The sequence below is a fragment of the Sinohyriopsis cumingii genome, chromosome 12 (genome assembly GCF_028554795.1).
Source record: "Sinohyriopsis cumingii isolate HCF-2022 chromosome 12, ASM2855479v2, whole genome shotgun sequence".
Classification (NCBI taxonomy): Eukaryota; Metazoa; Mollusca; class Bivalvia; order Unionida; family Unionidae; genus Sinohyriopsis; species Sinohyriopsis cumingii.
In genome coordinates this window covers 78085960-78113337 of record NC_142972.1, presented here as the reverse complement: position 1 = coordinate 78113337, position 27378 = coordinate 78085960, and the positions used below count along the sequence as shown (strand labels likewise).

The following is a 27378-nucleotide window of genomic DNA, read 5'->3' as shown; positions in this document are numbered from 1 at the left end:
TCAGAAAATAAAGGTAGTGGAATCCGTGTTGTGAAGCGGTTATTATTTCATAATTAGATAGTATAACTATCATATAAGTATATTTATATCCATTTTTTTTCATACTGAATTTTTATCAAATTTTCCGGTGCACTCGTTGATATCAAGAATAATCGTTTAAAGAATGACATACAATCTTTTAACTTGCTTACTACACTAATGATGTTCGTAACAATTGCTAAAATTTATAACTGTTTCCAAACAGTGGGAACAATGTCCACAGTCGCGATGGAAGCCAATTAATTATGATTTTGTAATTGAAAATAATATTTGCATTACTTCTACGCCAAAAACCTATTAGTTCAATCTACTAATCTCCAATACCATTACTTCTAAAACATATTTCACATTTTTCAGAAGTTCATTAAAAGTGCTGAACCAATAGTTTATTTATTTCTTATTAATTTAAATATTATATATTTAGGGATGAATATATAGTTCTCTTCATTCTGTACACTCAGCCGTTCTCAAGTGTCATAGATCATCATCCAGTGTCTCACCAATTGTACGCTGATAACACCCAAATATACAAATCTAGCCACCCAACTGAAGTTGATGCTACCATCCAAGGTGTAGAGAGGTGCATTTCTGATGTGAAATCATGGATGACATGTAACAAGCTGCAGATGAATGATGATAAAACTGAGGACATTCTGATCACAACACAAAGACTTTCTCATTCACATCCTTTACCTCAAACAAGAAATATCAGCAACGCCAACATTAGATTCACACAATCTGTACGAAATCTAGGTGTTACTCTGAACAATACTCTCACATTGCACCAACATGTCATGAACATATGCAAGGCTGCATATCATGAGCTGAGACGCATCAGCTCCATTTTCAAATATCTTTCAGTTGATGCCACTAAAACACTTGTGTGTTCATTAGTACTTTCAAGATTGGACTATTGTAACTCAATTCTGTCTGGTTCATCTCAAGCAGCAGAGAGGGCGATCAGACCACTTTAGGGAATGGTCACCCTTGTTTTTAGACCAAAACAAAAATAGTGACCCTTCATAGAGGTCAATACCACGTCTACGATTATTGTTTGTCCCAAACAGAATTGTAGACAAGGCCCTCTCTGCTGCTATGTTATTCTGAATAATCCTGGGAATCTTCATCTGAATCCTGTGAATTTGTTCTACGTTTCAAGTAATATTCAAGTTCTGATGGTGGTTTTTCTATTTTTGGATTTATGTTCTTTCTTTTTCTGTAATATATCATTAAACTTCTGTATCGATCTCCACCGCAATTTTTACAAATCTGATATAATCCTCCGTTGTTACAACCAACACAACTTCGTGGACCAGCATGAGGGTTTTTCTTTATAAGATAATTATGTTTTTTGCAATATTCTCCACGACATTTTTTATCACATTTGTTAGTGGTTCCTTGACGCAGCCACGCACAATTGTTCATTATATTAATGATGTCTTTTTAATGTAATTTAATTTTATCATCACCCCTGTTATCCAAATATTTCATCAAGACCTGCACGATATCTTGTTCTTGGATCATGTAAATTTATTGTTATAAATCTATGCGGAGTAGCTTGCGCTCGTGAAAAGAAATTTCTGAATTTAATTATATCCATGTCACCGCTGCACCAAGTTTGATAAATATTTCGCAGCGTGTGTGTGTCTACGCCATTAAATACAACTAAAATAATACAGTTGTCCCTGATCACTTTTGGTATTTGTGTATATCGTTGAGTAACATAGATCACATCTGTATTTTTATGTCTGCCGCGAGAAAATATTCTGGCTGGATTTGATTGTTTATCCAGCATCACATCGTCGTATACAACTAAATTATTAATAAATCCGTCTAAAACATCTACGGACGGTGCTTCATCAATATCTGTTATAAACTCTATAACATCGTTATTTTCGTCCAGTAATCTTGCGTTTTCATTGAAATCTTTAAGTACATCATAACATCGTTGATCATCAACGGATGGTGCTACTAAATATAATTTATCCCATTTCAACCATCTCATTATCAGATTAAGTAATAACTGCGTCTTACCCGATCCAGATGGTCCTATGATAATCATTCTGATAGAATTCTGTAGCGCAGGATGATGCTTAGCAGGTTCTCGTTTTCTTGTCGCTGAGAAATCAATTATATCCATATATTTTATAACATGAATTTATATTGTTTACGCTGTAGAGTTAAAACTCCAACTACTGATTTAGCTACAGTTACAACAAAAAATAAAAAAAATAGCTGATGGTGGAAAATGTTCTGTGTGCGGTAGAAAATTTTCATTTTTACCTAATAAGCGCGGTGGTGATATTGCTAATTTGATGTCAAAGTTTCCAGGTACTCCATGGACTAAATACCCAGGAGAAAAACATCTACCAGGATATAATTATTGCGGTCCTGGTACTCGACTCGATATCAGACTTGATAATCAAGATCAACCAAAACCAGGCGAGGAACCAGTAAACGCTATTGATAAAGCTTGTCATGTTCATGATGTAGCCTATAAAAGTAAAAATCTACAAGACAGGCATATTGCAGATGTGAAATTAATTCATGCATTAAATTCTATAAAAAATAAAAATATTAGAGAATCATTAGCTAATTGGTTAGTAAGATTTGCGATGAAAGGTAAATTAGCGTTTGGGTCTGGTAATATATAATGGAATTAATTTATTATTCACCAAGAGGATATTGGAGAGGCAAAGCAGCAATTGGTAAACTTGCTGATGCAGCAGCGGTTAAACATTCTACTGCTAAAGCGTGGTTATCCAAACAAGCAATATGGCAAATTTACCTACCACCACCGAAACGAATTCAGTACGCGTATTTCGATGTTAATGTTCCTAATGAAGTTCATCAAGCAGATATTCTGTTTTTGCCACATGATACTGTACACAGAAAAACGTACAAGTACGCGTTGGCCGTTGTTGATGTTGCAAGTAGATATAAAGAGGCAGAGCCGCTATCAAGGAAAACAGCATCTGAAGTAGCCGATGCGTTTGAACGTATTTATCAACGAGGACCATTACGATGGCCACAGCTTCTACAGGTTGATCCTGGTAAGGAATTTCTTGGTCCACAATCATCGTTGATGAAACAACATAATACCAAAATACGACGAGGTCATACTGCAATTCACCGTGATCAGGCAATTGTTGAGCGATTTAATGGAACACTTGCTGAGCGGTTATTTGGATATCAATACGCTAAGGAATTTATTCAAGATAAAAGATCTCGCGAATGGGTTGCAAGATTACCAAGCGTGATAACTGCATTAAATAATGAGATTACACGAACAACCAACATGAAACCCATTAATGTAATTACAAAAAAATATACCATTACAACGAAAGAATATTGAAAAACAAAAAATATTGGGTGATGTTACAGTTAGATATTTATATGAACCGGGTGAACTTGAAGGTGGTAAAGCGAGAGCGACTGATCCTATTTGGAGTGTTACCACACACAAAATATCCACTGTGACAAGTTCCTCAGGTAGACCTGCAATCTACAGACTAGATTCGGCTGCTCCTCAACGTGGATTTACACGTGAACAACTACAAATAATTCCCGAGGATACACAACTACCACCGCGATCACTTAACTAGCACTGGTGCCAGCACCCCGACGTCGATTACACTCGAGACAGGTTAACATCACATTTTCTCGTGTATGACCGCGACTATTATCTCTTCTGTCTACGGTAAATTGTCTTGAATCATTACTCGAATACCTCCACAACATTATACAATTGCAACTTGCGCAATGATTATTCTGCTGCTGTTTTAACTCAATAATAAATTCAACATCAAGATCAAAGTCGCGTTTATTTTTTTTATCAGATTATTTGTATCCGATTAATTTTTTTCTTATTATATCATCATCGATGATGTTAAATTTATCAACGATTTCAGGAATTATAATTCTCCGTAATTGAGATATTTTTCTGACCTTCGATACCGCTAAATAGACTAAGTTTGACCACTCGATACGATCGTCTACAATCCAAATTCGTGTATCAGAAATAGTTAATCCCTGAGAGGAGTGGATCGTCATAGCGTATCCCAACACCCATGGAGATTTGTCAGCGCGTAATGCATCTTCGACCAAACTGATATCAACGGCGACAATATCATTTAATACGAGATTTTGCTTCTCAGTCTGTCCTGGAATATCAACATTAATATTCTGTTTTCGTGTATCTAATGGTCTATAACACAACGGTACGGGTAATTCTGAGTATCTTTCTTTATGCAGCTGAAATAACTGCTGTTGTAAAGCGTCTCTGATTATTTTTCTGCTTGCTACTATCAAATCGTTGGGTCTCCACAAATTCAAAAAATTACTCACTGAGGTCTCTGAGATCACTCCACGTATTATTTCACACTGAATTTTGTTTGATTGTAATCTGATTAATTTGTTAAATTCCTTTAAACTTGCATCGAGAGCTCTATGATCATCATCTATTTCTTCGTAATAATCAGCGAAATTTTTTAACCAATCATGTGGAGATGGTCCAACAAAAGGCGGCGGTTGACCATGATCGCCACATATTATTATAGCGGTATTTTTCGTCAGCAACCAATCAAGAAACATTTTTAATATATTCAATGACACCGTACATATCTCGTCCCAAATAATTATTTTAGGTATATATTTTTCTCCCATTCGTTCAGGAATCCATGTATCCCCGCGCCACCGAAAGAAACTATGATACGTGCACGATTGTACTTGCCGTTGTTTCATCTCCCGAGCAAGCCTGTGTGTGGGTGTCAGCACGATCATATCTGAATTTTTAAAAACATTAATTGCTCGAGTCGTTTTGCCGCATCCACCAGGTCCATTGAGATATACTGTCTTATATCTAGTTATTGGATCACTCAACGATGGTGCTTTCGACATTTCTGATATTTTATTACCCTTACGATAAAAATCTCTCATTGGAACATCTGCTGATTCTGTATAATTGTGTAATATTTCCTTTTCTATTCTCCATGAACTCCATCGTTCATCATTACTTGTGAATTTCATAACAGATTCTAAATATTTACTCGAAATATAAAACGAATCTGTTGCGACTCTGACTGCGGTCTCAGGAAATCTATTAATCATCGATAATAAATTTATAGAAACATAAGCCAACACGGAAGTTCTTAGATGAGTATACTGTGGGAAGATATCATTTATGTAACTAACGATCGTACCCAATTTTGTTCCGTCGGATAAATAAACACTTTCTCGATTTACAAATATATTTCTCGCTGTTGCCTAGATCTTTTGCGGTTTTAAGTTTAATCTCGAGAATTTTAGGAGCTTCTTTGATAATGTCATCTTCAGAAACACCAGGATATTTTTCCTTAAATTCCTTAATAACTTCATCAAAACTGATAGAATCTGACATGGACAACCAAGCGTCGGTCTGCGCGTGATATGATATAATTGCCTCACTGACAATCAACGATGTCAGTACAGCACAATCTAGCATATATCGTAATAAAACTATAGGCACCCAACGTTTTTCATAAAAATGTCTGCCAAACCAAACATAACAAATCTTGTGAAGATTTTCATTAAGCTCGAATGATTCAACACAAGCGAATCCAGTCAGATCAAAATCAGGTAATGGTCCATTAATTGCCACTCGCGTCATCTCGTTTGTAGGGTGACCAAATCTTTTAAAGTATACAGACCAATCTCCGTATCCTAGAAAACTTCCTGGATAACATGCAACCATATCAACCGAAATAACATCATTGTAATTATATTTGGTATTCCATAATCCACCGTGTCCGTATTCGACGCAACTTGAGCGTACGTCCTTGAGTAAATCAAATCGTGTCGGTTTCCATGAATTTCCTTCTCCTGCAAAGTGAGTCGCAACAGATGGAACGGTAAAACAATTAGTTAGTAATTTGTCAGTATTTTCCGCGTGCTTGCACTCTAAAAACTTCTTCGCGAGATTTTTCATCTCGTCATGGAGAGATTCTGTTCGATATATTTCACCGTTTGGTCTAACAAACTGGTCAAATCCACCTCCTTCATTACTTTTAAATAACCATACCGATACAGGATCGTTTTTACTTATTTCGTTGATAAAATCAAACATACTCATATCTGAGGGGTAAAATCTAACAGTTCGATCACGCGGAAATATTGTTACTGCCCTGGTCTATGCATGCGCTTATGATCAATAATATTTATTGAAGTTCCTTTCGATTTATATTTTGATTCGTACAGCATTTCTCCCGTTATTGTCGCTACGGTTATTGGAAATTTTAATATTTTTCCTAACTCAGCAACATCCTTTATTGTGGCACCGGTATCCTTAACTGAATCAGCCCATGAGTTTATTTTTTCACGTCTTAAATCAGTTAATCCGTTTCCACGCATCGCGTTTGTAAAGTGTTCTATTACTCGTTTGGCTACATAATTTAACCTTGAAAATTTCATGGGTGTCAGTTTATCAACGTTGGGTTTTTTATTTATCTCATAGATTCCATAAATAACCGCTGTTACAGGATACGCTCGTTCATAATACGGTTTGTCAATACCCGTCAACAGACCCGGTCTGGAATTTTTACTTAATATGGCGATTTTATTATTACCAAGGACAGGATCATATTTGTCACGAATAATCCAACTACCTGTTTCTGTTAGTACAATAAATTTTACTCTAAAAAAATATTTTTGATTGCCCTCATACTCAGCGATGTAGTTAATGATAGTTGCCGCTCATTTGTCATTCATTGTAGCGTCCTTGACAGTATTGCGTATAATCTTGAACGTTGACCATGTATGAGATGCACCATCCGTGTAAAATTCTTTCTTGGCGTCGTGAATTTTATTGATCAAACTTTTATTTTTCGGATCAACCAAATCTCGTACTGGTAAGTCAGGAGATAATCTGTCGAGATTAAATTTATATTTAGAAGGCCTAGTTTGGGATAATCTCTCAAACTCGTTCATATAATTAAAACAAATATTTAAATAAAGAATATTATATATACAATGTTTCAATGCAGATGGCTCATGATCGGTTCAGTAAATCGATGCAATAAATCCTGTAGAGGTGAATTTTGTTGGATGCACTTACAAAATATACGGCGAGGAAGTCTAGGACCAATACCATGTCTGCGATGTGGTATTAGAGTGCGAGGAAAAACAGGATTATGTGGAAAATGCGGTGGAAAACGGTTCAGAGAACTTAAAAGATATTATGACAAAAAAATAATAATAGTGAAAACGCTATAAAATCCGTGGAGGATTATATATCAAGATTTCAGACAAACAATCATTTAAACAAATAATATTATTATAATGGAGCAAAATATATTTGTCCCACATCCTGTCATAACAAACTACGAGGCAAATCGTAATGGTGTGATCAGACACTGTAGGTTGAAGAGACCAGTTGGTGTTGTTAATAATACTGGTTATCTAAGGTTCAGCGATGGAGGAAAGAAACATTATTTCTGTCATCGTTTCATCTACGAATGTTTCTTTGGAGTGATCAAAGATGATCTTGTTATTGATCATATTGACGGGATCCTCAAAATAATAGTTTATCCAACCTTCGAGTTGTTACACAGAGCGAGAACTCTACACGTGGTAATACTGGAAGACGTAAAACAATCGGAAAGAGGGCGGTAAATTCCACAAACACAGAAACTGGCGAAGTAATTATATTTCGTTCGATATGTTCTGCTGCGCAATATTTTGATATTCACTCATATTCAGTACAAAAAGTAGCAGAAAATATATATAAAACCGCTTTCTCAAAAAAATATAAGCAGAAAATCACCTTTCAGTATTGTTAACTATCATCACCACCTCGAATTATATTTATTAACTATCATCACCACCTCGAATTAATTTTTTTTAATTTATGTCACAGTATTTCCTCCATACACTACTGAATTTTTGATTCATGAAAGGGAGATTACTTCTGTATTTGTAGATTTCTAATATTTATGATCGTAATTAGTCAGTTTAACCATTTACGTCGTAATTAATTACTCGTAGAAGCATATTTATGGTTTTTATATATATAAACGTATTTACCCATCATACAACATGGCGGATCTATTACGAGAAATCAGGGCAATTTACAACCGCTATTATTGATCCGCAGGTTACTGTATATAGACAGACAACACTGCATTTACAATCTGCTTAGAAACCGTTGTTATGGTGCACAGATGTATTTCACAATCCGTTATTGATTTCGCAGTCTGTTTAGGAACCGCTGTTTATATATTCAGTAACCGTTGTTATAATACAGAAACCGTTATTTTAATGTAGAAACTATTATTATTCAGAAACCGTTGTTTTAGTGTAAATATATTTGAAATTAGTTCCTTTTCAATGATTATTAGCTATATATTAACTTCCGAAACATATGTTTGTAACAAGATAGTTCAATCGGTATTGTATTGGACTGTGACGCTCGCGGTCCAGGATCGAATCCCCATGGCTGACAACTGGTCGGTGGTGTGCGCATAATTGCGATTTTTATAATTGGGGTAACAGCAAAAAACCCTCCCGCTCAGCAAAACCTCAACCACATATCAACCGGTGGTTGATACATATTTTCGTATCACCCACGGGTTTGATTATGGTGGGTGGGGTCTGCTGAGCGTATATGTTTGTGCCGTCCTTCATTCATTTCATCTCATTCATTTATTGTATATATTTCATTTCATACTTAATGAACTTGCTAAAAACCTCGAAGTTCATTTCATAATATATGTTGTGCCGTCCTTCATTCATTACATGCATAATCTGAGCTCACTAAGACACTCGATAGGGGCTCGTCCTTCATTCATTACATGCATAATCTGAGCTCGCTAAGACACTCGATAGGGGCTCGTCATTCATTTCATTGTATATGTTGTGCCGTCCTTGAAACATCCCGACGAACTCGCTAAACACTCGATAGGGGTTCTATAGAGATATTTTTTTTTCATTTTAAAGATTTATATATTATATAATGAACCATGAAAATATCAAAGACATTATATCTGCTATCAAAAAAACTAGAAGAAAACGTAATTAATATATCTGATGAACTAAATCCTGAAAAACTAATATCTGATTTTGAAACGTTAGAAGAACTTAAAAATGAAAATAAGTATGTTCTATCATCTCAATATAAGTTCATAAAGCGGATTCAGGCAGCTATGTTTCAGTCACTGGCTATGGTGAACGATGATCAAGTAAATGAATTTATTCCTCTTTCTGTCGCAGTAGAAAAGGTCAGATCGGGATTATCCAGCGAGTACGAAACGAAAAAGCAATCAGTACCCGCATAAGATACTTAAGAAAAATTATGTCAGCGGGTAACGACCAAAGCAACCCTGAGTAGTAATATAATTTCCCTCATCATGTTTATCACATCAGAATTAATTTACATAAAAAAATAAAATATTTCAGAATAATAATAAAATATATTTTGGAAAACTGATTGATTTGTATACTTTTGAGTAGCAATCACCCCATCAGAATTAATAAATTAATTGATTTGCATACTTTAAGTAGCAATCACCCCATCAGAATTAATAAATTAATTGATTTGCATACTTTAAGTAGCAATCACCCCATCAGAATTAATAAATTAATTGATTTGCATAATTTTCAGTACCAACCACCCCATCAGAATTAATAAACTGATTGATTTGCATACTTTTAAGTAGCAATCGCCCAATCAGAATTAATAAATTAATTAATTTACATAAATAATAAAATATTTCAGAATAATAATAAAATATTTTTTGTAGTATTTTTTGGAAAACTGATTGATTTACATAATTTGCAGTACCAACCACCCCATCAGAATTAATAAACTGATTGATTTGTATACTTTTAAGTACCAACCACCCCATCAGAATTAGCAAACTGATTGATTTGTATAATTTTTAGTAACCACCCCACCAGAATTAATAAATTAATTAATTTGTATACTTTTCAGTACCAACCACTCCATCAGATTGATTCATAAAAAAATAAAATATTTCAGAATAATAATAAATATATTTCAGAATAACAATAAAATATTTTTTTGGGTTGTATTTTTGGGAAAACTGATTAATTTACATAATTTTCAGTACCAATTACCCCATCAGAATTAGCAAACTGATTGATTTGTATCATTTTCAGTATCAATTACCCCATCAGAATTAGCAAACTGATTGATTTGCATAATTTTCAGTACCAATTACCCCATCAGAATTAGCAAACTGATTGATTTGTATAATTTTCAGTACCAATTACCCCATCAGATTGATTCATTTCAGAATAATAATAAACTATTTCAGATTGCACAAAATTGATTAATTTGTGTAATTTATCCCATCAGTGATTATATTTATTTATTTGTTCTGAAATATTATTTTTTTAAGTTGATCGAGTTTAATACAGTTGTGTGTATAATTTAGAATCTGATCTCTGTTACAAATGATCTCGATAATATGTTCTCGACTGAGTTCATCTAACTGCTCTTGTGTTAATAAGAAATCCTCGCTTCCGTATTCATCAATAACTAAATTAACGCTAAAATACTCTGTGTTTTGTGAAAACACTGTTCTGATGGCGTTTTCAAGTGCTTCTTTGTCATGTATAAAAACCATCACGTGCTGGTACATTATATAATATTTACTGGATTAATTAAGATTTCACATACAGATTTATTACAAGCTCTTCTCCACGTATGTCAATTAAGCGATTAAGGTGGTCTGTGAGCTTAAAATGTATTCGTGTTAACATATTATTGTGACACCGCAGATACACAGGATTAGTTGGTTCTTGCACGATTAAACTTCCAGGGGATACTTGTGGTGTAAATGTATATAAAATATATCCTTGTTGAGCCTGATTTGATTTTCCGAGATCTATTTGATAGCTGCCATCAATTACGTCACAAACCAGATTGACCACGATTGTGCTGGTTATATTAACGATTCCGGGAGATACGTGCCTGCCGCCGCCATATGGATCGTTAATGTATCTTAGAACAGTTGGAGGTGGTGCTAGTTTTCTCCACGCATCGAGTATTTTAGGAAAATATTCATCAATGACATCATTGACAGATTTTCTTAATCTATCTGGATTATAATCAGGGAATTTAAACGTTGCAATGTCAGCTTCAGGTATTTTGTATTTGGTTGCGAAGGATTTTTTGTAATCGTTTGATGACTTAAGAACCGTATCTCTAATTCTATTATAAATATATTCAGAAGAATCAGCTATATAATTTAAAATTTCTATGTATTTAATGATATTATTGCGCTCAGACTTCAAATCAGATAAATAATCATGAAAATAATCACATAAATTAATTAACTGTATTTTATGGTCTGAGTTTATTGAAGAAAATATAGAATCGATATTCAAAGCAATAACACGTCTATCAAGATTATAAAGAGGAGCCATAGGATCAAAATAAAATTTTCCATCTATCATCTCTGGTTTTACTTCTATATAATCTAACCAATCTGAATTCACTGTAACTCCGTGACGAGTGCTATTTGTTGACGTAAAATCAGCTCGTTTTGGTTCAGGTGGTCCTTCATACACCGGGGGAACATCCGGCCAACCTAGTGCGGATCTTATCGTGGACTGATAGATATCAACGGCATAATCAGGAGAATGTATTTCAATCGTCGAGGATAGCGTCGGTTCATGAACGTTAATCGATATTTTCGCTTCTTTTCCGGTTATTGATTTTATTCTACGTTGAAATTCCTCATTAATTTGTTCAATCTCATAACTACCAGTGGGTATTCCAACATTTATCCAGTCAGGAGTACCATCTGGTTTGTTCTTGTTAGCAAATACAAGCGAATTATTTGCTGGTGTACCATTAAATGATTTTGATCTGATATTTGGCCAGCTGTAATATACCCGTAATTGAGCTAATGCTATTTCCTTCACTGGAATTGCAGTAGGAAAGTTAATACTAAATTCAGGATTAGTTGAACTTACCGAGATCATCGTTATCTTTGGCGGAGTTGTATTAGTCACGATCTGTTGGAGTAATTCTGTCATTATTAGTACTTGTATCTTTAATACCGATACCTTCGTCGTATATTTTAGTCATCATTGAAAACTCGAAATCAGATATAATTCCATCTCTGAGACTTGCTGATAACAACGAGGATAACTTCGAGTATGCGACCGTCGCTGTATGTAATCTTATCATGTAATCGGATTATTTTTCATTCGTGCAAGTGCATATTTTTTTTTGCGATGATATACAAATAGTTACGGCTACTGGTGCCATCATTGTCACCGCTGATAATATAACACCTGTTCCAGCAACAACAGCGGATACTGAATAAACAATCGCATCAACGATAACTAATCGTCATCGATATTTTTTTTACTTTTACTGTATATTGTTCTACTCTATCTTTTAGCGCCACCTGCCATTCACGCGCTTGATTGTACCTGTATTGTGCACCGTCCATATATTTTTATGCAGTAACCAATTGAGGTGTTTCAGCTACAAATTCCAAACACCATCAGTAAGATGTTGCGGTTAATTTCTTATCAGCTGCTTCCAGAATAAATATTTCTTCGGTTCCGCTATTTAATATAACAGATACAACCCCGGAAAACTTATCAGTTGAATGACGCCATGGATACGTTGTAAATATTTCAAATTTTGCAGCACTAAACACAGACAACCTGTACACGCCAGTGACTGTTGCGGTATATTTGATGGTTTTATTTTGCTGCGACCATGTTGCAAATCCCGATGATACTGTGTATACGATGTTTGTGATATGCCCAGGAGTTATTCCGGCTGCAATTTTAATCAGACTGGTTTTATTAACGATCTCAGGAATCCCCGCTACGATGTCTTGCTGTGTTGGTTTGATCGTCTCTAGGTTAGTTTTGATATGAACGAGTTTTATGTCACTGGCGTGCCGAGTGCCGAAGAATTCTTCTGCGGTTTTTTGATGGTTTCTGCGAAATCTTGCAAAAGCGCTTACATGAACGTCATACTCGGCCCGCAGCGTGGATAGTTTACTGTCTACGTTGTCGACGTATAGTTTGTTTTCGACGTCGTTGTCAGATTTTGGAGTTGTTACAGCTATATTTTGTTCCCGTTCATGTTAAGTTCACCTGTCATTGTGTCACCGGTATTTTTCACGCGATTAGCAACGCTTCTTGCAATTTCATCTCTCTAATTGTTGTAAACGATATACTTGAATCCCTGATTTTGCCGCTGTCAGTAAACACGGGAATATTATCCGTAACTGCACCGAGTACTCGTCGAACTATATCATTCCATCTGATGTTGCTCGTTTTTAGTTTACCTTATCGATCCTGAAAAATAACAACCTCATCTGGATCAACTCCAGCCAGGTTCATAATATCAGCAAGTTCACCTTTAGTCGCGTACTTCGACAGATCAACATCGCCGGATTGTTTCTCAACGCGTGAAGATCTTCTTCCGTAAATATCAACCATTATATAAGATCCTTCGGATCCAAGATCTGTTTAAAACGCCTTACGCGCAACGAATCGGTTGCTTGCATAATCATGCACGACTTTATGTGGTGGTTTGGATGATTTTGATATAGCGTTAAGTACATTAATTACCTCACGGCCACATATTGGCGGATCTGTCATTGTTTGCGTGGGTAGCGTTGAATACCAAACTTTGGAACCAGAGGTTCTTGCGTGAAGTGGTGCGACATACTTGATAAATTCAACAGGTGGAGCTAACCCGTATGAATCAAAATAAAAAATACCACGTGGATCAACCGCGTATGATACCCAATGAGTACCGGGTCCTGAATTCGAGTCGAGATTAATGATACCTGTTTCGAGTTTGTTTGGTTGTTTCGGTAATTGATCTCGCATAAAAACACCTCTAAAGGCTTTTATTTTTAATTTTTTAGCAGCATCAAGTAAATCAAAATTTGATTTTGGAACATCTAACGTGGAAGCCTCAGACCTCTTCCCCATCGAGATCCCGGTAATCTCAGACCGGGTCCATTTTTTGTATCCATTTCCTGTTGCTTTCTTTAGAGCCATTCCAGCAGCTGTTCCAACAGCACCTAACGCAGCTGCTTTTGCTACGGCTGGAGCGGCAGCAGCTATTAACGCTGGAATAGCCGCAAGAAGTGGAAATATACCACCTATTTTAACCATGTCCTTGATGGCGCTCGGAGAAAGATGTAATTTAACTCCAGTTTTTGATTCTAGGGCTTTATTGAAATGTTTAATCTGATTATTTGTCAACGATAATTTGTTTGGACCACCACCCATCTGATCTCGTTTTAGTGATATTTTAGTTCCGCATTTGCTGGTGGTTTTTGATTGAAGCTTTTTGACCTGACCAGGAGTCAGAGTAACATTAACATGACCATACGACATTTTTATATAAAATATATTTTTCTGAATAATTAAAGATTTTCCACTGGTGCATCAACGACTCTCATTCGACCACTACCACCTTCAAGTAACATGGCTTTATCGCTGAGTATGACCGCGGTCGCTCTGTAGAAGGCACCACCACCTGGCGGGTTAGTAACACGAGCTCGAAAGTGTATATCAACGACAGATTGTTTGGACAAATGAAGATGCTCCAGTGAAAAATAATAAATCGGATATAGATTTGTAAAATCTAGTTGTGATATTTGCAAATCAGTATCTATATTTTGATCACGTCCCATGAATGACATTAAACGATGATATGCACGGCTACGTGATTTTGATCAAAATGTAATAATATATCTTCAGCTGGTTCTTGATGTCCATTTATCCGTAAGGAAACTTCATTAACTCCAAGGTTGTCAAATATCATATGTGAACGTTCTTGATTATTCGTCCTAGCATTATCTTGTAGCGCAATAAAAATATGCCGTGGTGCAGAAACACCTTGTTGTGATGCTATATGCCATGTAAATAAACCATTAACATTACTTTGAATAGCATCTGTGGTTACTGTTAACCATGATAACAATGATTTACCGCCTTGATCCATAAAAGATATTAATTTTTGTTCTTCAGTAATAGACGGAGTCATTACTGGCATCCACAGTGAAAGCTTTGATATATTTACTTTTCCATCAGCAACACCAGCACCTCGCCAGATTGCATCATTATCATCACCTTTTCTTACAAGCACAACTGTGTGTTTAGCTCCAAAGATGACCTTTCTAACATTTCTGCAAAATCCAAAGATGTGAGATAATGGAATTGCACATGAAAAATTTCTATTATCTCCTGACAACACCGCTTGACGTGTTGCAAACCCTAAGTTGTAAGTCGCGTTATCACCTCGTACAATATCAAAATCAGCAGCTGGTCTGGCTGCGTATTCAGGACCATCAGCAACTGGTTGTGGATCAATTGCAGTATTTCGTGGTGTTCGTATTTTAGCATACCTGATATGATCAGCGTTGTCAGCAAACATCATTGTTGGACCGGCTGATCTTGTGTAATCATCAGAATATCTCGCTAGACCAATTATTGTTGTAGCTACATCGACATCCTTCTGAACTGGTTCAATATTTTTTCCATCAAATCATGTATGTGGCGCTATCAAACAACGCCATAATCCCGTTGTTGACAAAACCAACACGTAAATTGGCACCTTATGGTGTATTAGCTACAACATTCGTTACAAGTCTACTTTCTACTTCAATAAACGCCTCTCCAGGCAAGAAATATCTACTTGTATCATGAACCTGTAATTCGATTCTCCCCCGCTGATTTGGTTGTCTTGCGTCATATGAATAAAATTGATAATCACGCACCGATTCATACTTAAGGACAGGTGCTTCCATATCAAATGCTGTGTCTGATTCGCGCTTGAACATTTTTATTATAATTACCATTTCTCCAAATGGTGATCCAAATTATCGTCGACGAAAACCGCTTCCTGCTATTAAATTTGATGTTATATTTCTTTCTGCTTCTTCAGATAATTCTGCTAATTTTTGATTTGCAGCCTGATTAACTATTTTACTGACATCTTCTGGCATCACCTCAGTACTTGGTAATTTTACTGGTGGTTGTTGTTTTCGTCGCAATAATCGTGCTAGTCTTTCTTTGATTGCCGAAAACGCCTTACCAGCAACATTGACAATTGCTCCAGGAGCTTTATCACGAACAATATCAATAGCTTTCATCGATAATTGTTTTGCAACAGGTGCTACTTTTGGAGCCATCTATGTGAATAATCCCTGTATAACATCACCAAGTCCATCTCCGTAAGAAGCTCTGTAGAATGGTAATCGTGAGTTCACCGCTCTGACCTGTACAGGTTTGCGATGATTATTATGTATGATCATCTTATGTTATTTGCTATTTATCTAACAATTAGTCATCAACAAGTTCATCGATAAGTTCTCGGTAAACTCCGATATCCATGATACCACCTTGAAATAATCGCCGACAAATATCAGCTGCTTCATTAATTATTTCTGGTGAATTATTTCCGGCACGTTTTCCTCCTACGAGAACTTCTAACCGTGACACATCATTGAGGATATTATCAGGACAAACAAAATTACCTCCGAAACCACTACCAGTAGCACCTGGTACATCGTGAAATTCTTCTTCTGGAGATTGCGGTCGAGGAGGTTGTTGTTTTTTCTGTTGTGGAGTTTGTTTTTTCTGTTGCTGCGGTGGTGGAGTTTGTTTTTTCTGTTGCTGCGGTGGTGGAGGAGGTTGTATTTGTTGTTGTGGAGGAGGTTGTATTTGTTGTTGGTGCATTCGTATATAAAATATATCTATTGCGTCTAATAACGCAGTATATCCAGGATCAGTTTTTTTAGCTTGATCAAGATCATAGTGAATACGATATATCCATTTTTGCCATTTATCACGATCTATAGCTTCATCAGCATACTCGGATTTTAAAAAAAGTTTTCGCCGACTATAAAATATTTCGGCAAATTCAGCTAATTTATCTACATTCGCAATTTTTTTAAATTAAAATAATACCTTCTTCAGTAAATTTATCGTTTATATTAACCCTTTCCTTGGTTTGTTCTGTTTCTGTTTCTGGTATACGTTCTTTCATATCACTATTTCAGCACGAACTTTACCAATACCTTCAAGTATTTCTTCACCAACGGGTGGAGGCTGAGCCGCAGCTGTATCAGTTGGAAGATCTCGTAAAATCTTCTTTGTCTGTTTGGTTCTTCTTGCTATTTTTTCAGTTTGTTCTGCTGTTTGTTTTGATACCGGAAGATCTTCTTTGATGGTAGTTGTAACTTTTTCAATAGCTGCAGTGACGGGTCTAAACAGCTTTTTAGTGTCCTCTTCGTATTCAACTTGTGCTTCCTGCTGCGCTTGTAGATTTTTTCTGAATGAATCTCGCACGGGAAGAAATTTTTTAATTGCTTCTAGTCTCTCTCGTGCTATTCTTGCAGTATGAGATTCTGGATGTACCATTATTTTGATATAACAATTTTTTAATTAATAGCAGCAGAAGGGGTGATGATAAAATTAAATTGAATTAAAAAGATATCATTAATATAATGAACAATTGTGCGTGGCTGCGTCAAGGAACCACTAACAAATGTGATAAAAAAATGTCGTGGAGAATATTGCAAAAAACATAATTATCTTATAAAGAAAACCCCTCATGCTGGTCCACGAAGTTGTGTTGGTTGTAACAACGGCGTTAGAGGATTATATCAGATTTGCAAAAATTGCGATGGAGATCGATACAGAAGTTTAATGGTATATTACAGAAAAAGAAAGAACATAAATCCAAAAATAGAAAAACCACCATCAGAACTTGAATATTACTTGAAACATAGAACAAATTCACAAGATTCAGATGAAGATCCCAGGATTATTCAGAATAACATAGCAGCAGAGAGGGCCTTGTCTACAATTCTGTTTGGGACAAACAATAATCGTAGACGTGGTATTGACCTCTATCAAGGGTCACTATATTTTTTTTGTCTAAAAACAAGGGTGACCATTCCCTAAAGTGGTCTGATCGCCCTCTCTGCTGCTTCTCAATATCTACTCCAGAAATTTCAAAAGGTTCAAAACACAGCTGCTCGGATCATGCTTAGAGCACAACGATCAGAGCACACCTCCCCGCTGCTCTGTACCCTACACTGGCTGTCCATTCGATCCAGAATCAAACACAAAATTTGTTATCTGTGCTACTTTTCACTGTCGGACTCTTGTCCAACATACCTATTTGGCCTCGCCCATGTGTACACACCAGCAAGATACTTACGCTCCTCTTCTGACAATCGTATACTCATTATTCCCACTATGAAAACAAAGTCATATGGACAGCGTTCTTTTGCATATCAAGGTCCAGCAAAGGGAATGAATTGCCCACTGAACTTAGACACAAAGACACAGTGATCACATTTAAGAGGGCTCTCAAAACTCACTTATTTCGACTGCAAGAACAAACTTAAAGATCTAATAATGTTTCCTACCTGAAATATTCTCAGCATGTTTTTTAGTTTTTAATGTTTGTTTCTTCTAATTTCATGGTGTTTGTTTTTGCAATAATATTATTATATGTTTTTTCATCTTATAGGTGTTGTCTAATGTTGTAAAGCGCTTAGAGCTTCTAAAGATTAGGCGCTATACAAAGTCCTCATTATTATTATTATTATTATTATTATTATTATATCTAGATTACAGTTTGACTATCTCTAGGGGAGACAATTTATTGATTTGTTTCTTCTAAAAATAGAAACACAGTAGTGTATGTGTTATATAGCCATGAAAATATAAGGATAAAAGTACATAAATACATTAAAAAAACACTTGTCACTTCCAGTGAAGGTAAGAAACCCATGTATTCGGCGAAGAAGTGAACATACAGGCGCCTGTTAACGCCTCCTTTACCATCATATTCAATAACATCAAACAATCATTTAAATAATTCAATAATGTTAAACATCATTCAATAATATTAAACAATATTTTATTGATGAACAATTTTGTATTGTACGATTCAGTACCTTATGTCAACGTATTTTAGAAACAGTTTTCAGTTGACGTATAAGTTCGATATTCTATTTTTGTCTGCGATGGACCATTTTGGAATAGTTTTAGAAACTAAACTTTATAAATAGAGCTTTATAACCTCTAAAATAATAAAAATGCATATTGCAAATTTGAAACTGAGTAAATAGCTCATGGAAAAGCAGTATCTATGAGAAGTAAATGGAAAAGGTGTCTGCTTTTCATGTCTTTTCTGACAGTGTTTTGACACCTTGTAACCATAGCAATGGACACGTGAACACTAAACTGATGTCAGAAATAAATGTTAACCACCTCATGTTATCGTCATAACATAAGGACATATGGAAAGGGGGCAGAAAATGACCCTTATTCAATATAGTTCTATAGCAAAGTGATGTGGTTGCTTGTGAAGGCGTTTTATTTTTTTGAAACTAAGCAGAATCCTCATCTATGTGGATTTGAAGAAACATTGCATATGTCATTGGCACATTGAATTTCTTGAGCAATTTGACATGAAAGTAAACGTTAACCGGAAGTAGGGAGCATTTTCAGCACAAAATTCGTGTTAATATCAAGAAATAATAATTGTGACATTATCATAAGGTACAGCGCATATAACTTGAAGAGAGATGTCTTGAGAGAAGATGTTTTAAATTCACCGACTTATTTTACCTTATTATACCTTGTGTCTTTAGAGTTCGTGGGGTTTAGTTTGAAGAAAGGATCTTCTCTCTCGAGAGGTTAACTTTATTGCACCACACATTCATACAGTGAAACTTTTTCAAGAATCTCTCTGACATGTACGACTCTAGTATAAGAACTTCTTAGTAATACGAATCGGGATTGTACATGTTTATGAACAAATCCAGAATAAATTAAACATTTAGGGACGTTGTCAAAACAATTGTATTTATTTCATCATCTTTGTTCCGAAATTCAACTCATCATTTTAGGAGTCTGGCTATTATTGCATACGTATATATGGGGTCATATTATTACTGTGTGTGTGACGTTTATGTGTGCCGTAATCCAATATATAAACCGCGATGCTAATGCATTGAACGGTACAGACATCATATTTAATAGAAAACCGCAGAATGTGGATTAATTACAATACATTTAGTTTAGCTGTTTGAGTAACATTTAATACTTTCGACTTTCAGCTTTAATTATGTATACAAATATTCAACTGTTTTCTGCATAGTTATAACATGCTACACAAGAAAGACAAAATACGATAATGATTTTGTATCACAGATAACAAATCATCAATGCATATCAAAGAATGGAATACTCTCACAAAATTAATTTTGTTCCCAATAGTACATGCTTTTGTTTATTTACAACAGAAATGCAAAGCTATGAAGAAACAATAAGTGCCCCGATAAATGCAGGTTATGCGATTAATTTAAAAAAAAATAAAGTTGTACGCATAAACTTTATATATTTGAGGACTACAGGTACATCGGTTTACCGCAATATATTGTCCGGAAAGTAAGTGCCACGGTACTTTTTAATGTACGGTACGTCATTAGTTTCAGTCATTAATGAATGTACGGAAATTTCTGAGGACTCTTGTTACCACTTCAATAATTTTCACAGCATACTTTCATTATTCAGTTCAAAATAATTCAAAAAGGTCATATTTTATTTTTACAAAAGATTGTATCTATCACAAATTAACGGTCACAAACATAATTTGATTTATGATCTTCTAATCACATCTTTGACACCTGTCAAGTATGTCAAAGCTGTAGCCAAATGAATTGTAAAACAGATTCAGGCAAAATAAAAAACATAGGATAAAGGAACCAATAAAAAAGTCGCAAACAAACATGTCATGTTTTAGTTATGTACTAGAGTATGTGAATTTATGTAGCATATATATATATATATATATATATATATATATATATATATATATATATATATATATATATATATATATATATATATTGTTATGTATAATTGATTTCATTTTATCTGATTTAATATACATTTATTTCAATTTAATTGTTTATCAGTTTTTTCATTTTGTATTTTTCATTACATGATATTGTAATGTAAATTTATTCACTAGAGATATTCTTTTGAAATAGTTTGATCTTGACTGTTTGTGTAGAAACACCAGGTGTTGATCTAAATCCTGACCTTGTTTCAGAATTTGTAGCAACATTCGTAAACAAGTCCTATTTTACTTTAAAATGATTGGTTGATTCCAAGGTCATGATGGGATCTTGTCTTTAAGATATAAACAATTTTTTATTATTTTTTATTTCTTAGAGTGAAAATTATTTGTTTTCGTCAGGGTCACACTGGGTAAACGTGAGCTGTAAAAAGTACTTGATTCTATGAACGTCCAGAAGATGATCACATGACCGCCATTGTGAATATATATCACGTGGGTTTAAGACATTTTGAGGTTAAACCAAAAATCAAAATGGGAACCTAACTGAAACAATACTTCCAGACGGAGGTGGCCGAATATATGAGGGTAGCAAATAGTGGCACACCATCTACCAATGTGTGAATTTATAGATTTTGGAGATACCAAAATTGAAGAGTGACCGCGCCATGCGGAAATTTTGATAGCACTAATGGCAAAGTGAATAAAAGTTACAGACATCCCTGTTTTGCAAACTGGATGACAAAATAAATCTTACTTATATGCCAAGGTAGAGCACCTGTTATCAGTAGGTTTAATCACCATAAATGTAAAACTTGCAAATTTGTTAAAAGCATTCCACCATTACCACCAACACATTACAAGAAAGATTGAGGCAAAGAGCGCCGAATTATTAGTCTACCCCAGTTGGAAATATATACTAAATAACTTGGGGGAGAATGGAAAAAACAAAGACTCGATCGAGAAACAAACGCTAGTGACTGTCTGGGGGTACATCATTGTAAACTAAGGTGTATGTATAGTAATAGTTCTTTAAAAAAAACATTGTATAGGGGATGAAAACCGGCTTGACGATGTTCAACAAATGTTACGTGCCACACTTCTTTCAGGGATTGCCATAACTCTCTAACAAAGGATACGTACTACAATGGAGATTGGGATCCCAAATTGGGAAACAAGTAAATGAAATAGAGGACACATACATCATAGGAGTTTCTCTGCACTAGTGAGTGAAGCAACCATCCGGGTACGCATCAAAGTATAACCAAAACCCCAACCACGGAACGGGAAAATGTAATTTCCGAAAAAGAAGAAGACCTCCTAATTCCATCTAACATAATGGCATAAACGATGTAAAGCCTTTCAAGAAAGATAGACTCTACAAGTGTTATGTACTAAAGCAAGTCTCCTCCAACGAAGAAAACGGAGAGAAAAATCTCAAGCCGAAGACACGCCGACAGAACATTAGAAGAAATCTCATCAGATTATGGAGTAAAAATGACGATGGAGTAAACATGGAGAGCGAAAAGGGGCGAAAAACTGAGGTTAAGAAGTAAGTGGTAAATCCCTGACAACAAGCCCCTTTCAGCACAAACGGAAAAGACGTAACAAACACTCCGAAGAATGGCAGGTCAAGACTGGGTAGATAAAAACAGGATTACATCTGAGCAGTAGCGAGCAAGAAGCAAGATAAACTCATGACAGGATCACACAGACAATATAATTCGAACCAGGGGGACACAAAAAATGACCAGGAAGAACAAGAAAAGACAGAAACGATAGAACAAGATACAGAAGAGGAAATGGATTAAGAAACGGAAGAGCAGAACGACGATGAAGACAAAGACCAACAATAATGCGATGTCGAAATATGATAAATCTTGGCTGATAGTAACCATGAATGAGACGAAAAACATGTACAAAATTACAATAAAAGTTATTTTAGATCAGGATAAAACTATCTACACAGCAATAACGGGCAATCGAACTTCGTTTGATTACTATGAATATAAATGGGATCAATGAAGACGGAAAAAATAAGATCAATGAGGAAACGTAAAATTTTAATATGTTTTGATACAAGAGACTCGTAACATAGAGAGTGAGCTCCGAAGGAAAATAGAAGAACAAATGAATACGACAGTTTTAACAAATAATAACTTGGGAGTGAGAAAGCTTGCCAGTAGCTTCTCGTGGGTCGGTGGTTCTTTTTGGAGTTTATCCGGGTTCTTCCTCCACCATTAATACTGGACACCATGTATAGCCTATCGTGTGCTGAAAAATGGAGTTAAACCCAACAACAACAACAACAATAACTTGCAAGATAATGATATTGTGGCAGCTATTTTAAACATTGTAAGTCCGTAACGCAATAGGGGTATATACTATGAGAGAAAGTTTAAAAAGGAGATTAATACACGGAAAATGACTATTTGCCATATTTTACAAGTATACGTACCATCAAAGTATAGGGCAAAGAAAGTGCAATTTATTGAGAAATTGATGGAATATACGCAAAGTGAGTCAATGAAAAACCTGGAATGGAGTCTGATATAGATGGGACTACTGTATTAACAGGGGAAGATTATATTCGGAGGGAAATTATTCTTACGTTTACGTCCCAAAATAGTTTAAAAGATATATACAGGGATCAAACTTTAATTGAAACGTGTATTCGTCTAAATACTAACGTACGATGGAAGTAGACTGTATACATTTATTTATCCAAAATAGGGACAAAATGTGTTAAAAGAATGTGAAATCAAAGACTTAAAAATATCGGACCAGAATACGTGTACTTTAACCATAAAAATTACAGATAAGGAAAACGTTCACGGAAGATAAAAATTCATTTTTAAAATTTAAATAATATCAAGTTCAGGTAAACAATTTACTAAATGTATAGACAAAGGGAAACGTAACATAATAGACGAATGAGGACACTTAAAAGTAACTATAAGGGAAAAACTCAAAAACATTGCTGAGTGAAAATGGGCTCGAATCTAAAAGGAAAAATAAACTAATGAAATTTATAGGTAAAATGATTGATGGTACAGAAACGACCTTGAAAGAAAAGATGGATTATAGTACATTACAGGATGCAGACATACAGAGGGTCAGGTTAGGGGCAAATACATATGGGGAATTATATGATAAAGCAAGAGGGATATATAGAAGGGAGGAGATAAGAAGAAGACAATACTAAAATCTTTATACAGAGAAAAAGAAGATATTGAAACCAGCACATTTATTTTAAAAGGAATTGTACACCATCCAAAATATAAACAGGAAAAAATAGACACATATATTAAAGAAACCCCATTGGGAAAAATAAAACTAGACAAACGATGCAAAGAATAGATAAAGGGATCAGACAATAATAGTACTATCAAGAAGGTTGCCAAACAGAATTCACTGGGATCCGATGGTTTAACCTCGAAGTTATATCAAATCATTGAACACGAATGAACTCCTATGCTAGAAACCCTACATAGTAATTTACTTTTTAAAGGGGATACTACTAAGATTATGACGGAATGGATTATAACTACTTTTTTCAAACGGAAGGGCAAACATGACAATCTTAAGCATTGGAGACATATCTCTACTGAACATAGGTAATACAATTTTAAGTAGCATTTCGGAACAGAGTACAAAAAGATAGCTGTGGGAATAAAAGGAAAGGATATTCAGAACAACATCATAGCAATATAGACTACAAATGAACACATAAATACAACGAGAAAAAAGGAGCTACGATACTAGTTGATAAAATAATCCCGCAAGAATTGATTTATTAGAAAACTATATGGATGAAATACTAAAATATTTCGGTTTCGGAGAAATCTTCCGATGATAAACTAAAATCACGTGCATACACACAGACTAGAGATTATTTATGCAGACAGAAAGAAGTGGGAAGGCCCAATATAAAAAATTTAAAATGAAACGAAACGTATAATGTTACAGACAAACGCAATTTTGGCAAGGAAACTATGTATATATACTGGTTTGGATTTCGCATTAAATTTAGGGTAGGAATCTGCAGAAATAATAATTAATGACATTGCTAGAACCACCTAATAATATAAATATGATAGGGTTATTGTTGCTCAATATAGGGAGCTGGGAGACATATGGGAATAAAAAGAAGATAATAAAATACACTCTATTATTAAAAAGGATTGAACACACAAAACATAAAGTACAGCTGAGTGAAAGACAAGTTATGTGACCACGGGTATGGAAATGAAGGCATAAATGAGACCAACCAAGAAACAGAATAGCATGCTAAAATATCTTCATGATGTTTGATTAACGGGCAATTTCGCCCAATATCTACACATTATAAGGGCTATTCCCAAATGCCTTTTATGCAAAAAGGGCTTGCTTAAAACACCAAAACAAAAACAAACATCTTATTCTGTCATGCACTGCAAACCAAATAAAATCAAACAAACGCTGCAGGAAATATGGATATACCATGAAAACCTACTTTTAGGCACAGCTTGGATAGGTGATACAACTATATATGCAGTGGTGCCTAATTTCATAATTAAGATCATGATTAATAATGGGCACATCGCCCACAAGAAATGGCCCATTAACAAATATAATAAATGAAATAGAAAATAAGTTAATACGCACAATTAACCATTAAATATACTTTTACTAAATATAACCTAAACTTCCATAAGGTCCCAATTTAGGAAAAGGGAGGAAATTACTAAAGGCTCCGAAAAGGAAGATATATAAGACCACTGGTGGGGAGAGAATACAACGGACTGGCACATTTATGATGCAACAGCGTAACTGCGCACTGGAAATCCCATCACTACATGTTCGAATCGAATCCTTGTCAAATTTGAATGTTTTATGTATCCATTATATAGAGCGATGTCGCGACCCTTTGAGAAAACATTAGATCATATACTTATTTTTGGAGTGATAACACAGCATACGTATACACACATACATACATACATACATACATACATACATATCAAAGAGAACCGAAAGTGTTATCCCTAAATTCGAAACGAAAATGCTTGATAATATTAACAGAAGTTAGTAAATACGAATACATAACATCATGATACAAGTTAGATAATTTTTATTTGGTACTCTATCGAGATTCAAGCCGTAAGTGCTGGTAAACAGCACATGCATATATATATATATATATATATATATGTGTGTGTGTGTGTGTGTGTGTGCAGATAGATAGATAGATAGATATTCGGCTTAACTGCATGCATCAAGTGTTGTAACAAGTATGTTAAATATTACTTTATTTAAATTTTATTTTGGAACGTCATGTGAAACTCTTGCATTTAATGTCAACTGTCTTTTGAAAGAACCAGTTAGCTCGCGCACACACTTTTGCGTAGAGAACCGAATGCGTACATTTGTTCAGAAGAAGGTCTCTGCAGCACAATCATTCATGAAATTGGAAATATGAGAACATTTGAAATAACATTATGATACATGGTATCAGTAAGTTCGTTGCATACAAAAATGGACGCATGTTAATCTCCATGATATTAGTCTTGGATAATTGCAGTATTTTCATGGACCTTGTTGTGATCATCATCTTTGCTAACGTAAATGCCTAAAATGAAAAAGTAAATGTAAGTCTTATAATTGTGCGACAGCTGTAAAAGCTCGATTATAATCATTTCAAAAGCCTCAGTTCCAGGAAATGTAAGAAAGAAATAAAAATAGTTAAACTTTCGCATAAAGCCAAAAAGGACAATTTAGTGATTTCTATAAACGATTATTGAGTTGATACCAATTAAGAATGTAAAGTGCTGAAAAAATTGGAGATGGCTGGATATAGCATAAGTAATATCATGTTAAATGAATAATGGAATGAATTCTTCTGCAATACAGTATATATCTTCCTAAAGCTGTAAATAGTATTATCCTTGAGGACGTAAATGCACAATATAGCATTTGTGGACAATGAATTCCAATGGTTTAATTTTAAATGTTGTAATCATCTGATAGCATGGAATATATAAGATTTTCTGTCATTTTCGTCCAATGAAACTGTTTTGATGCTTTTTTGTTCATGATTCATAGTGAAATAATAATGCAAACAATAATTACGTCTAGTAGAAAGAAAAAAACTAGAAGGCAGGGTTATGTTGACAATCAACTACTCGCGTTACTAAAGGTGCTCTCAGAACGTTTTAAGTCAACAAAGCCGGACATGTTCATGTTATAACAAATAAGCTCACTTTGAGACGTCGGATATTGACAATGCGTTTACTTTTATATTTCCCCATTCGCAGAAAAAGAGATATAATGCAGTAATGAACTAGATGCACACTCATATTTGAAAGTTTTTTTTGATATGTACTTTAGTGTTAGACTTACGTGAGGTCAAAGTTATGAAAGCAAGTAAAGAAAACTATTCGTGACTTTTCCTTTAAATCATAAATTGATAAAATCATTTTCAACTT

The 27378-nt window shown here is 34.8% G+C and overlaps 1 protein-coding gene across 4 annotated transcripts in view; it reads right to left on the bottom strand.

Annotated features, from left to right (window-relative positions):
• Window positions 1–22953: 22953 nt before the first annotated feature.
• Window positions 22954–27378, bottom strand: part of LOC149786792 (receptor-type tyrosine-protein phosphatase H-like) — a 103853-nt gene continuing 99428 nt past the window's right edge. For all 4 annotated transcript variants that reach the window (XM_089977291.1, XM_089977292.1, XM_089977293.1 and 1 more), the window contains one exon: window positions 22954–26522. In XM_089977291.1, the coding sequence (XP_089833417.1) occupies window positions 26455–26522 (68 nt within the window). In that variant the 3' untranslated portion in view covers window positions 22954–26454. The remainder of the gene's footprint in view (window positions 26523–27378) is intronic.